This window comes from Sceloporus occidentalis, unplaced genomic scaffold (genome assembly GCF_023333645.1).
Source record: "Sceloporus occidentalis isolate IW3139 unplaced genomic scaffold, rSceOcc1.0.p SCAF_4, whole genome shotgun sequence".
In the NCBI taxonomy this organism is placed as follows: domain Eukaryota; kingdom Metazoa; phylum Chordata; class Lepidosauria; order Squamata; family Phrynosomatidae; genus Sceloporus; species Sceloporus occidentalis.
In genome coordinates this window covers 163,763,247-163,775,642 of record NW_028316984.1, presented here as the reverse complement: position 1 = coordinate 163,775,642, position 12,396 = coordinate 163,763,247, and the positions used below count along the sequence as shown (strand labels likewise).

General features: G+C 42.0%; 1 protein-coding gene across 8 annotated transcripts in view; it reads left to right on the top strand.

The window, feature by feature from the left end:
* Positions 1–2,495: 2,495 nt before the first annotated feature.
* MLH3 (mutL homolog 3) overlaps positions 2,496–12,396 on the top strand; it is a 23,212-nt gene continuing 13,311 nt past the window's right edge. For 6 of the 8 annotated variants that reach the window (XR_016280999.1, XR_016281000.1, XM_089522226.1 and 3 more), the window contains exons 1-5: positions 2,496–3,475; positions 4,886–8,175; positions 9,528–9,626; positions 10,581–10,651; positions 12,094–12,198. Coding sequence is in view for 6 of the 8 variants with exons in the window: in XM_089522226.1 (XP_089378352.1) it covers positions 4,947–8,175; positions 9,528–9,626; positions 10,581–10,651; positions 12,094–12,198 (3,504 nt within the window). In the remaining 2 variants the exon portion in view is untranslated. Of the gene's footprint in view, positions 3,476–4,885; positions 8,176–8,605; positions 9,627–10,580; positions 10,652–12,093; positions 12,199–12,396 lie in introns of those variants that run through there. The other 2 variants (XM_089522225.1, XM_089522229.1) reach the window with 2 other exon arrangements.

Sequence of the window (12,396 nt, the reverse complement as noted above, 5' to 3'; positions counted from 1 at the left end):
TTCTCGGCCACCTTTTCCTGGGTTCGGGCGACCGCTTCATCCAGCAATTTTTGTCTGGTCTCCTCCCTTATTGCCAATTTTTTGTATTCCCTAGTGGCTTCATGGGCGAGGGTCCAGATCCCCCATGATGCCCATCTGTCCTTTTCCGCCTTGGACACTCTTTTGAGTCCCTTCCTTTCTGTTTGGAGATTGTACACTTGCAGCAGGGTTTCAAAGGGGTCCTCAGTTAGAAAGCCCTCCGCTTTCCAGGGATTAGGTCCCTTCCCGAGGATCCACTTCTGCAACCGATCCTGAGGCTGCTCTGCCTTAATTAGTTTATTGGCTACGGATGGTATGTCCATGTTGAATCCTAGGCTGGGAGAGGTTATGGAACCGGGGCCTCTTTTCCCACCTAAACCTGGTGCAACTCTCTGTCCTACAGTGAGCTGCTGTCCTGGGATCCTCCCTGAGGCCTCCACAGAACTCCTAAATGTAACTCTGGGTCAGGGACGCCGCCCAATTCACGCGAGGGCCCGGCGCTCCTGCAGGTAGCGACTTAGGGGTGATCCTCCGTTTAGACCCGGTCAGAAGTCAGTTCAGCCCTGCCTCACTTTCACTGGGGAGTTCGGACGCTGTAGCTCCACTCCGGCGTGGCCTGGCTAACAACCCAAACTTTGGCCCCCAGCTAGACTCCTGCCTGAGTTTTCCTTTCCTGGGACCTCCCTGAGGCTCCCACAAATGGCACTCCTTGGAGCTGCCTTTTCCTCCCTTGACCCCGGGTTTTTGGCCTCAGGACCAGGACGTCTCCCTCCTTTGCCTACCTTGCCCGTTCAAGGGGGATTTGTGACTGTGATTTTTGGGTTATGTATTATGGGACCTTTTTTTTTTCCTCTGGCTGTTTTGGGATAACACAATGGAAAGGGATCTGTTTGTTCCCAACCCGCAATACTGTAGCTTTAGTGGTGACAGGCTGAGGTTAAAACCAATGCAGCCAGATGGGGTGTCCCTTAAAAGGCACACTAAAAAGAAAGCTCTGGGTTTTAAAACCACTTAGCTGGATGGGCTGTGACCTTTAAGAGGTACACACCTGGGGGAAGCTAGGAGTTAAGACTCACTGGCTTCAAACCAAACATGCCAAGACCTTAAAGGTTCCTTGGCTCACCATTTTAAAACAGGCTCTTCCATGCGAGGGATGCCTCAAACTGGAGGTTTGCCTTGGGACTCCTTTTTGCACTGCAGCCCAAATGCCTGGATTTGGCTGTAGTGGTTCCTTGCACTAACTTTTAACTGTAAGCTTGGGTTCTGGAGTGAGAAAGTTTTCAGGATGCCTAATAACTTTTTCCAACCCACGGATAGAGAAAACAAAAATAGGGCGTCGGGAGCCTACTCCGACAAACACGCCCAAGGGTGATTAGGGCCCACCACTGGATGGCGTACCAGAGCCAATGAGCAGGACACCTAACCAAAGAAATGAAACGGGAACAGCCAACCCAAGATAGCCCTTTGCCCTTATGGCCAAGCGCACAAGAACACATACACACACCTCCCTATTTATTCCTGTCTGCAGCAGTTTCTTTGGAATCCCTGTTCTCTCTACGTTCCGAGATCTAGACAGCCCAAGTGATCAGTTTGGAAAGTCCAGATTTCGGGGGAGAGTTCTATGCCCAAGCTTTCTCCACCAAATTGTAGCCAACGGTCTGTTTAGGGGAATTTTATTATGTTGTTATTAGTCCAAATATTGCAAGAGGGGGGCTGGCTACAAGAGCCCACCAAGATCGTCTCCCGATATGTATACGGAGTAGACCAGGGCCTCCCAACAAATGGAGCTGAGACAGACTTCTAGAATTAATAACCAATTTATTTATAAGGGGGAAAAACACATACGATTCACTAGCATACACACACACATACAAGGCTCAGGAAAAGCATAGGTTAGCATGGAATAGGATTTTAGGCATCACTGGGGTGATACGTACCAGAATGTAGACTCCCTCCAGGAATCCAAATGGAATATGATGAGGATGGCATGAGGCTCAGCCATGGAATGACTGGCCAGGAATCAGGAGTCAGGAGCCAGGTCAGGGTTCAAGGGGACAGAGCTTCCCCCTGAAATCCAGACTGGCCCAGTGAACAGGCAAATCTGATGATATTTATAGGCAAAATCTTGCCTCTGGCAAAGGTGCTTGATGGTGAGAACAAAGGTGTTTAATTACTTGCTTTTCACCTGGATGTCCCTGTCTGATTGTCTTAGTGGTCTTAAGCTGCTCGGACAACAGACCCTGGGGAGGCAAGAGCCTCAGGCAAGGCAAATATTTGCTCTTCCTGGTCCTATGATAATCCTCTTATGCGACTCTCTAGATATGATGATGTGGGTACCCCTCAGGGGTGTGGTACATGTCCTTGTGCCTTGCTGGCAATGGTGGACAGAGTTCATCTAGGGGTCATTAAGGGTTATCATTTATACCAAAATTTATATGAAGCAGCATGGGTAACAGCAGCATACCTCCAAAGTGGCCTGAAGCAGCTTTATTTTGGCCTGTCTGTTCAGGCCCTCTGTTTCAATTTTCTCATTATCTAGGGTGAACTCTTGTAAATCTTCTGTTTTGTTTTGATGTTCAACCTTAAGCCTGTCTTGCCACTGTCCTCATTGACCTTCTTCAGTAATTGTTTCAGGGCTTTGTTGGTTTCACCTATTGTATCACAAATCTTAGATTGCTGATCTTTCCCTCCTTCAATCTTCACTCCTCCTGCCTCTGAGTCTAAGCCTCCTCTGGGCACAATGTTTTCTGCATATAGGGGCTAGTTTAAGAAACACTAAATACTGTATCATCCCATCCCTGATCAGTAGCACCTGGCTATGAATACTGGAGGCCAGGGTTCGATTCCCAGTTTGACCATGAAGCCCACTGGGTGACCTTAGGCAAGTCATGCTCTCTCAGCCTCAGAGGATGGCAATGGCAAACCCCAAGAAACCCCACGGTTGTCATAAGTCGGAAACTAAGGCAGCCGACACACAAATGAAGATACATATCCAGGATCAGGCGTCATAACTCCAAAGGAGGACAAGGCACTGCAAAATGTAGGATGTTCAAGAAAAGATGTAGGACATTACAAAACAAAAACTAAACACATTAATATAAATAGAAATTCATGCTTCAGTGTGACTTTAGGTTACAGTTGACCATGGAGTTGCACTGGAGGACCTAGATATGCCTAGAGAGAACATATTAATAAGTCAAAGCTGCAAATGTGAGGGAAGAGTGTATTGTGTAGTGATTTGTGGTAACTTGACACCTCATTAACATTACAGTGGAAGGGAAATGGCGCCAGGAAGCGGGGGCATGAAGGTTGTGGAACTACAAGGCCCAGGGTGCCCCGCGAGGCGCTCCGTCCTGCGCTGCAAAATGAGCCTCGAGCCTTCCTCCCCTTCCCCTTAGAAACCCCGCCAACCGGCGCTTAACGGCTGAGGCGGCGGGAGAAGTCTGCTGAGGAGGAGGTGAATTTCTCCGGGGAGGAAGGCGGAGGAGAGAGGGAGGGGACTGGGGGAATTGTGCTCCCAGAACGGCCCTTCAAGGGATTTGGGACTCCAGCCCCCAGAATCCCAGAGTATGGCCCCACATGGCCGAGGCTTCTGGGAGCTGAAGTCCAAAATCTCTTAAAAGGGCACAGTCTGGGGCCCACTGCCTCAGGCCGAAGGGAGGAGGAGGAGGAGGCAGAGGCCGGCGTTGCTGCTGCTGCTGCTGCTGCTGCTGCTCTCTCCCGGCCCTGAGGCTGCAGGCAAGGCAGGCCAAGCTCCCTTTGCGCAGAATAAGGACAACGCCGCTGCTGGCTGTTTCTCCTCCCCGGGGGGGGGGGGGTGTTTGCGGTGTGCCTTCAAGACTCATGGCGACCCTAAGGCAAACCTATCCTGGCCTTCTCTTGGCAGGTCAGCAGAGCTCATGCAGCCCCTTTGGGACTCAGTCACTGAGAGAAAGAAGAGGGCAGCAGGAGCTTTCAAAGACTTCAGTCTCCTTCCTTCCTCAGGTGCATTGGGAGAGAGAGGAAGGAGAAGCTCATGCTGCCCTCTTCTTTCTTTCACTGAGTCTCAAAGGGGCTACAGATCTCTCTGCATACTATATTCCCCAAATGCACCTGAGGAAGTAGACTTAAGTCTTTGAAAGCTCATGCTGCCACCTTCTTTCTTTGAGTGAGTCTCAAAGAGGCTACAAAGTCTCTCTACAGACTGATTCTACAGACCAACACGGCTATATCTTTGAATTATTGTCATGGCAAGCTTCTCCAGCAGCGTTGCCTTTGCCTTCCCCTGGGGCTGAGAGAGTGTGACTTGCCCAAGGTCACCTGAACCACAAATTGATTGCTGATGATAATCAGTATTTTGTCACTTTTTGTTGTTGTGTGCCTTTGGGTCGTATCCAACTTTATGGCGACCCTAAGGTGAGCCTATCAGGGCGTTTTCTTGGCAAGATGTATTCAGATAAGGTTTGCCATTGCCTTCCTCTGCAGCTGAAGCAGTATTCTGAAACTAGATGTTTCTAATCTAGGGACTGGAACAGATAAAACAAAAATGGCCACAGGAACATGCTAGGGAAGTGCTAAGAGATTTGTGACAGAGCCAGAGAGACGTAGTGGTTTGAGCATTGGACTAGGACTCTGAGACCAGGGTTCAAATCCTGGCTTGGACATATAAACCCAATAGGGACCCTGAGCAGGTCACATCCTCTCAACCTCAGAGGATGGCAGTTGCAAAGCCCCCCTGGAGAAACTTGCCATGATAGGGTCACCACAAATCAGGGATCACTTGAAGACACACAACAACCACAAAAGAGATTTGTGAAGGCTTTGTCTTTCTCTTTTCTTTTTTTAAAAGCCCTTTAAATTAAGCTTTGAACTATTTGTTTTCCAACAGGAGATAACAGAACAAGCAGTGACATATTTCCAGTCTCCGGATTTTTCCTTACTGCTTTGCAATGATCAAATGCTTGCCTGAAGAAGTACAAGCCTGTTTCCGGTCTGGAGTGGCCATCAACTCATTGGGGCAATGTGCTGAGGAACTTGTTCTTAACAGCATAGATGCTAAAGCTACTTGTGTGGCTGTTAGAGTTGATCTGGAAACATTTAAGATCCAGGTGGTGGATAATGGCAGTGGTATGGGAAAAGAAGATCTCAGCAAAGTTGGGAATAGGTATTTTACTAGTAAGTGCTGCTCAGTAGAGGACCTAGAGAATCTACGTTTTTATGGTTTCCGTGGAGAAGCCTTGGCAAGCATTGCAAACATGGCTAGCATCCTAGAAATATCATCCAAGACAAATAAAATAGCAAAAAGCTTCCTGAAAATGTTTCACAATGGGAAAGGACTGGAAGTTTGTGAGACGGAATTGAATAGACCAAGTGCTGGAACAACAGTGGCAGTGTACAACTTATTCTGTCACTTACCTGTGCGGAGAAAGTGCATGGACTCCATACTGGAACTGGAGAGAGTGAGGCATAAAATAGAAGCCATTTCACTTATTCATCCTTTTGTCTCCTTTTCTTTAAGAAATGATACCTCCTGCTCAATGGTGCTTCAGCTGCCCAAGACAAAAGATATGTGCTCACGCTTTTCTCAGATTTATGGTCTAAGCAAATCACAGAAATTACGAGAAATAAATTACAAGTCTGGAGGATTTGAAATCAGTGGTTTTGTCAGTACTGAAGGACATTACAATAAAAATATTCAGTTTTTATATGTAAATAATAGACTGGTATTAAAAACAAGATTGCATAAACTTATTGATTTTTTACTAAGAAAACAAAGTGTTATATCTAAGGCAAAAAGTGGATCGTTGACTTCAAGTCCCGCTCGTCATCGCTCTGGCTCAGAGCTCTATGGAGTCTTTGTTATCAATGTGAAGTGTCAATATGATGAGTATGACGTGTGTTTGGAACCTGCAAAAACTCTCATAGAGTTTCGCAATTGGGCTGCTCTCCTGATTTGCATTGAAGAAGGAATAAAAGCATTCTTAAAGCGAGAACATCTATATATTGAGCTGTGTGGTGAAGACATTAAAGAGTTTAATGAAAACAATGGCTTTTGTTTGGATAATGCTGTAGCTTTACAGACTTCTATCCCAGAGGAGACAGGCAGGCAGGAGAGTTTTAAAAGAGCCTGTGATAATATTGTGGATTCTTATGAAATGTTTAATCTGCAATCAAAGTCTGTCAAAAGGAAAATAATTCTTGCAAAGACTGCATCGGATCACACAGAACCTATTAACAATGTGGAGGGAGTAGGTATTTGCCCAGATTTAACTGGTACCAATGAAACTGTTCTTGAACTTGAAAACAGTAAATTAGACAATCTTTTGAGCAATAAAAATGGCACTACTCCAAATCTCCCTGAATTGAATAACCTACAGGAAACGTCATGTATATTGGTTAACCCACAGATTGAAGTAACAAGTTCCAAGTTGCCCCAAGAATGTGGTGGGCAGGACAGATCAGTTGCATTAGAAATAGACAACCATGCCAGTACTTCCCTTTGCACCGAGAAATCTGATAAAGATATAAGTAATCAACAAGATGAGGTATTTCGGGAAAGTGGGCTGAACTCTGTCACAGTAGAACATGCAGGAATGGTGGAAGATGCTAATGAGTTTAAGTATGAATTTGTTTTGGGATGTGACTTGCAGGGAAAATATAAGACAGTGAAAGAGGACAAGGAACTTTCTACAGGATCAGATACTAATGGAGCAGAGGTAATTGGATGGGGACCAATGAGGCTCTGTTCCACAGGCCTTATAACACACTTGATGCAAAATCAGCAGCAACCACATAGCACAAGAGAAAGAAATGGTCCTTTAAGCAGGCAGTCTAAATTAGGCCCAGTAAGTGCCAGGGATGTATTTGAAAATAGACAGGGATTTTTAGGACAGGTTCTAAATAGTCAAGAATATTTAAAGATAACAAACAAAATAAATCCTACAGAAAGTACAGACGAGTGCATAGAAATGGGAAATCTGTCAAATCAAAAGAATAAGGTAGGTTCAGTTCATGTAAATGATAATGTGGGTTTTGGGGCACCATATATCAAAAAAAATAGTTCTGTGGGTTCTTCAGGTTCAGTTCCTCTTCTAGACAGTGCAACTAAATGTAGACAAATGGCTGAACTTTCACTTAAGCCTACATCCGGTGGCTTTACAAAATTAAGCTTACATCGAAAGCTGGGCTCATTGGATAGATTTAAGAGACATTATGGAAATATAAAAAGTACATCATCAATAGCTGATATGGAAAAGAGGGATGAAGATGAGATTCCAGTCTGTGGTAGGTTTCTCAATGATGTGAATACAGACAGTCCTCCTAACAAGGACGGTGTGTCTAATATTAAGGCCAGTGATTGCCTGGTTTCTTTTAAAAAGTCTCAACATTCCATGGGGAAAAAATTATTAAATGGAAAAGCTTTTAATGTAAGTCCTGTAACACTGGGAGATTCCTTGCAAATCAGAAAGAAAAATGTTTCTGACACTGAGATAACAGGAACACTTGCTTCTAAATTATCTCAAATGAAGAAAAGCCTTCAAGGAGTTTCAAGTACAGAATCCACAGGGCCATCTTCAGAACAATCTCAAGCATGGTCAAGACAAAATGATGAGGACATAGGGAAACTGTCATCTCAAAATAATGTTTTGCAAAGTACCTGTCAAATTCCTCAATTTTCCCAAAAAGAAGAATGGACAGAGAGTTGCTCTTTTGCCTCAACATCTAATGAACAGGTTAATGATATGGGAAGCTCAAGCAGAAGATCAGAGGATGTTGAAGATACTGTAAGACGTAGTTTTATTGGCACTGATGGAGAATATACAGTCTCGCAAAATAATAATTTAACTTTGTCTGATAGAGAGGTGGATTCTGAAGGTTCCTGTGAAGATGTAGGTATTATGAATGAATCTACAAAGCAAGCTGTGAAAGTTTATGAATCTCAAAGCATGATTGTGTCCAGTAATTTGGAAGATGCTACAGATGATTCAAATGCAGTAGATAATGAGAAACCACAGTTGCATTCATTTGAGTGGTTGCACCAGTTTGATGCATCGTTGGGCAAGACAGTGTACATCAACCCAATGACTGGACTGAGTACCTATAATGCTCCCAGTGGGGACTCTCAGGCTGTATGTGCTAAAGATATAAGCACTATGGCTGTAAATGTCATTGAGAATGGTAAGTGAAGTGAGTTTTAAATCTGACCATTTAGTGTTCTTGTGAAGATGAGTTTTGAGTTTCATTTTCATGTGTGTGTGTGTGTGTGTGTGTGTGAAATACTTCTTTCATATATACAGACATTGTTATTCATAGCAGTATTTTCTGCAGTCCTCATATAATTAGTAATATTAAATGAATTTGCAGAATTTAAGTTTATTGGTTATCTAATATGCTTGATGCAGTAATTTCTCAGTAGGCATGAAAAGTCTGGTCCTGATTTGATCTTATACTTTGGTTTTAAGATTTCTAATCAGCTGCTGGGTTTTTCCTGTTGCAATAAAAATAAAATACCCAGAATCCTAAAAGGTTAGTATTGATCCAGTAAACATTGAAAGTATCTTCAATAAAATTGTAGTTAAGTTCTCTTTAAAGGTATAAGAAATCCACATAGAATACAGTAAACATAGCAAATTTCAGTCACCAAGATTTTTTGAGTGGTGGCGTTCTGTTACAGTACCTTTCTAACTTTTCTTTTCAACTTAGGCTGCATTCACACTGCAGAATTAATCCAGTTTAATACCACTTTAACTACCATGGCTGAATGCTGTGGAATTCTGGGAACTGATGTTTTTTGAGACATTTAGTCGTCTCTGTCAGAGAGCTCTGGTGCCACAATGAACTACAAATTCCAGAATTCCTTAGCATTCACCCATGGTAGTTGAAAGTGGTGCCAGATTCTGAAGTGCGAATGCATTATTAAGACTAACATCACAATTGGGTTACCGACTGTTAAGTCTTTGATAACCAAGCATGTGGCATCTTTATACAGAGTTGCATATGTGCAGCCTATGTGTAAAGATCTATGGGATAGTGGCCAACCATAGCATCAGAAAGCTGAAACTGGACATTTGTGACTCTTAAAGCCAATTAGATAGAGAAGGAGGAAGAGCGAGGAGGAACTGCTGTAGTCTGAACTGATAGTCTTGTGTGTTTCCAGTTTTGTTACACCTTGTTGCACTACACTTCTGCTTCTGGGAGGCTCTACATGTTGTAGCATCCTCTCTTGCCCTGAAATTTTATACCTTATTGTAGGTATCTTGTGCCCCCTGACTCCAAAGGGGTTGCCCTACACATAGAATACACTGTTCTATTGTAACATTACAGTTAATGTGCAAGCCTCCTTATTGATGTTTCTTTGGTCATTCATATAACATTGCTTGTTTCTTTATTTCTCTGTTTTATGATACTGAATGAACTGTTCTTTTTCTTATGATGCTAATCATCCTTTGAGCCGTCAGTCATTTTTGGACTAATGCAGAAATCTGCTTGCAAGAAAATCTGCAGAAATGATTATTTTCTTGAGTATCTAGGGTTTCAGTGCCGATGTCACCCCTTTAGAAGTGAGCTTATTGTGCCCTTCCTTCCAAGACCTCAGATTGAGAGGAGTTTTGCAAGCCAAGCTTTCAGAGGTAGGCCCAGTTTGCCAGGACATAGAGTACTATGTTAAATAATAACAAACCAAAAAATTCTGCCTCCTATCCCAACAGAAACTTGGAGTGATTCAAGGCCTGTTAACAATGGGACATGTATGAATCACTTGATGTGTGGAATTGGAAATAATTCTAGTGTGGTCAAAGTCAATTACATTGTGGGTGTGAATAGTATGAAGTGCCCAGTTCTGTGTAAACAACATCAGAGTTTGATGAGAAGTTACTTAACCTTCTTTAGCAGCACCAGATTTAATTTTTGAAACCTTTATCAACCAAAGAAGTTTTAACTATTGTTCTGGAATGTATGTTTCTATAGTGGGAACAGAACTGGCAGCTGACTTCAAGTCTTTTTAACATTTCAAAGTATGATAGGTTGTTGTACAGATAACCATCCTGTTTAAAGATCACATGGCTGCTCAAATATAGCTTTAGGCAGATGATGGAGAAACATTGCTCTGTTTACAAATAACAAAATATACAAATATAAATAAATATACAAATAACTTTTATTCAGCAAAATCTTTGTATTTGCAATAAAATGAAATCTGATGCTGAACTTCATACTTGACAGTTTGTGGACTTTTTCCTACTTAGAGACTTATTGCGAGTTCAAGACCAGCAAAAGGGCCCAAGCTCGACTCAGGCTTGCATCCTTCCGAGGTCGCTAAAATGAGTACCCAGACTGTTGGGGGCAAATTAGCTTACTTGCTAATTAGCTTACTTGCTGTTCACCGCTATGATCTTTGGAATAGCGGTATATAAATAAAACAAATTATTATTATTATTATTATACAAAGTTTATCTTAAGGGGCAGGAAACATAGAAAATATGAAACAGCCTTCCTAATGCGTGAATGAGGTAGGACAGTGGCATGATAAAAATCTAATATGGAGCTGCTTATAGTTTCATGATTGTACATACATTCTGTTCTAGATACTTCTGGAGAATCTGTCCAGTCCTTGCTTTCAGAATGGGACAATCCTGTGTTTGCTCACTGTCCAGAGGTGAGTGGTATTTATATGGCTTTTATTTTGGGGGGGGGGGGTGTTTCAATTTTATGATACATTGTGATTTTTGGACTGAGGCAGGAAAATATTGTTTAATTAATTAATTCTGTTGTATGGATTCCCAGAGACTTGTCACTAGTACTTTTTTTTTTTACCGATTGAGTCCTTTTATTCTCTTTTATACTTCAATTTTGGAGTTATGGTATTTGTGCTCATATTTTTCTAAAATTTTATCCAGGGGTTTTTTGTGTTTTTTTTTGGAACTCAAAATACTTTACAGGCCCCTGTTATGTTACCAAAACAGCAATCTTGACTGAAGATAGAGAGCTCTCCCCTAAAATGTTTTGTAGGGCAGTTTTCAAGTATCTCTAGCAACTAAATACTTGGGGATTCTGCCTGGCAATGAAATACTTTCATATGTATGGTAATTACTTTTGAATTCTAGCATGACATTAAAAAAAATAATGTAGTATACTTTGTGATTAAAGCACTTTTAAAGTAAATTCCTCTACTTGTGTTCTAAACATACTTATAAGCAGCAGTTGAGTCAAACTGAGTTCCAAATAAATTCAGCAAGTTTACCACTGTTTTTTGTGGGTTTTTCGGGCTATGTGGCCATGTTCTAGAAACCCGAAAACCCCACAAAAAACTATGGATGCCGGCGATGAAGGCCTTCGACTTCACAAGTTTACCACTGTTTTTAAATATATAATATGCCTATTAAGATGCATGTAAATGTTTTATCTTGGCCATATGGTCAAGTCAAAGACTCGAGCATAAATAGCTTCCTTTACTCTTTAGAGATGAACTGTCTCAGAGTGATGTGTATCCATCAAGAAGCATGCATTACATATGAGAGGAAATTGCAGTTGGCTCTCTGTATCTATTTGTCTGCATCTATGGATTCAACCATCCATAGCCTGAAAATGTATCCCCCCCCAAAAAACCCCAAAAAGCTTGATTTTGCCATTTTGTATAAGGGACACTACTACACAATTGTGTATAATGGGACTTGATCACTTCCAGACTTTGGAATCCATTGGGGGTCTGGGAACCAAACTCCAACAGATACCAAGGCCCCACTGTACAATACTGTAGACTAGGTAGTTTCAGTAGTCCTTTGTATCTACAGACAGTGATATACTGATACGAGAGGGTTACAATGTTGTTTCTTGAATATCAGTGATTCAAATGTATGGATTGTTGTGAAAGACCACTTCCATGTGTCAGTACTCCGCACTGCTGATGTATTCATCAACTGTATTCATCACCCCACATCGTGTGGCCAGATTGCATGGGAAATACTAATGCCAGTGCTATTTGAAATGGTCTTTAATCTTTGTTAAGAATTTTTTTAAAATGAAATCTGAGGGCATAATTTTGTGGTTTGATGTTTGTTATTCCAGTGAGCATCCTAATACCTTATTTGTGTTTTGTAGTTTGCTGTTAATGTGAACAGTGGGCAGGCTGATAATCTTGCTGTAAAAATCCATAACATCCTGTATCCTTATCGGTTCACCAAGAAGATGATTGATTCAGTACAGGTAAACTTGCCAGTATATGGATTAATGGGGGTATTATAACTATCATGTGAAAAATTACAAGCTGTTCATTTAACATTGGGGTAGAAAGATACAGATAGTGAAGTAATTATTAGCTGTTATTAGAAAATAATGGGTATTGACATAAAATTTTGCTTAATCACTTCTGTTGTTTGCCTTATAGGCAGCTAAACAAACCAA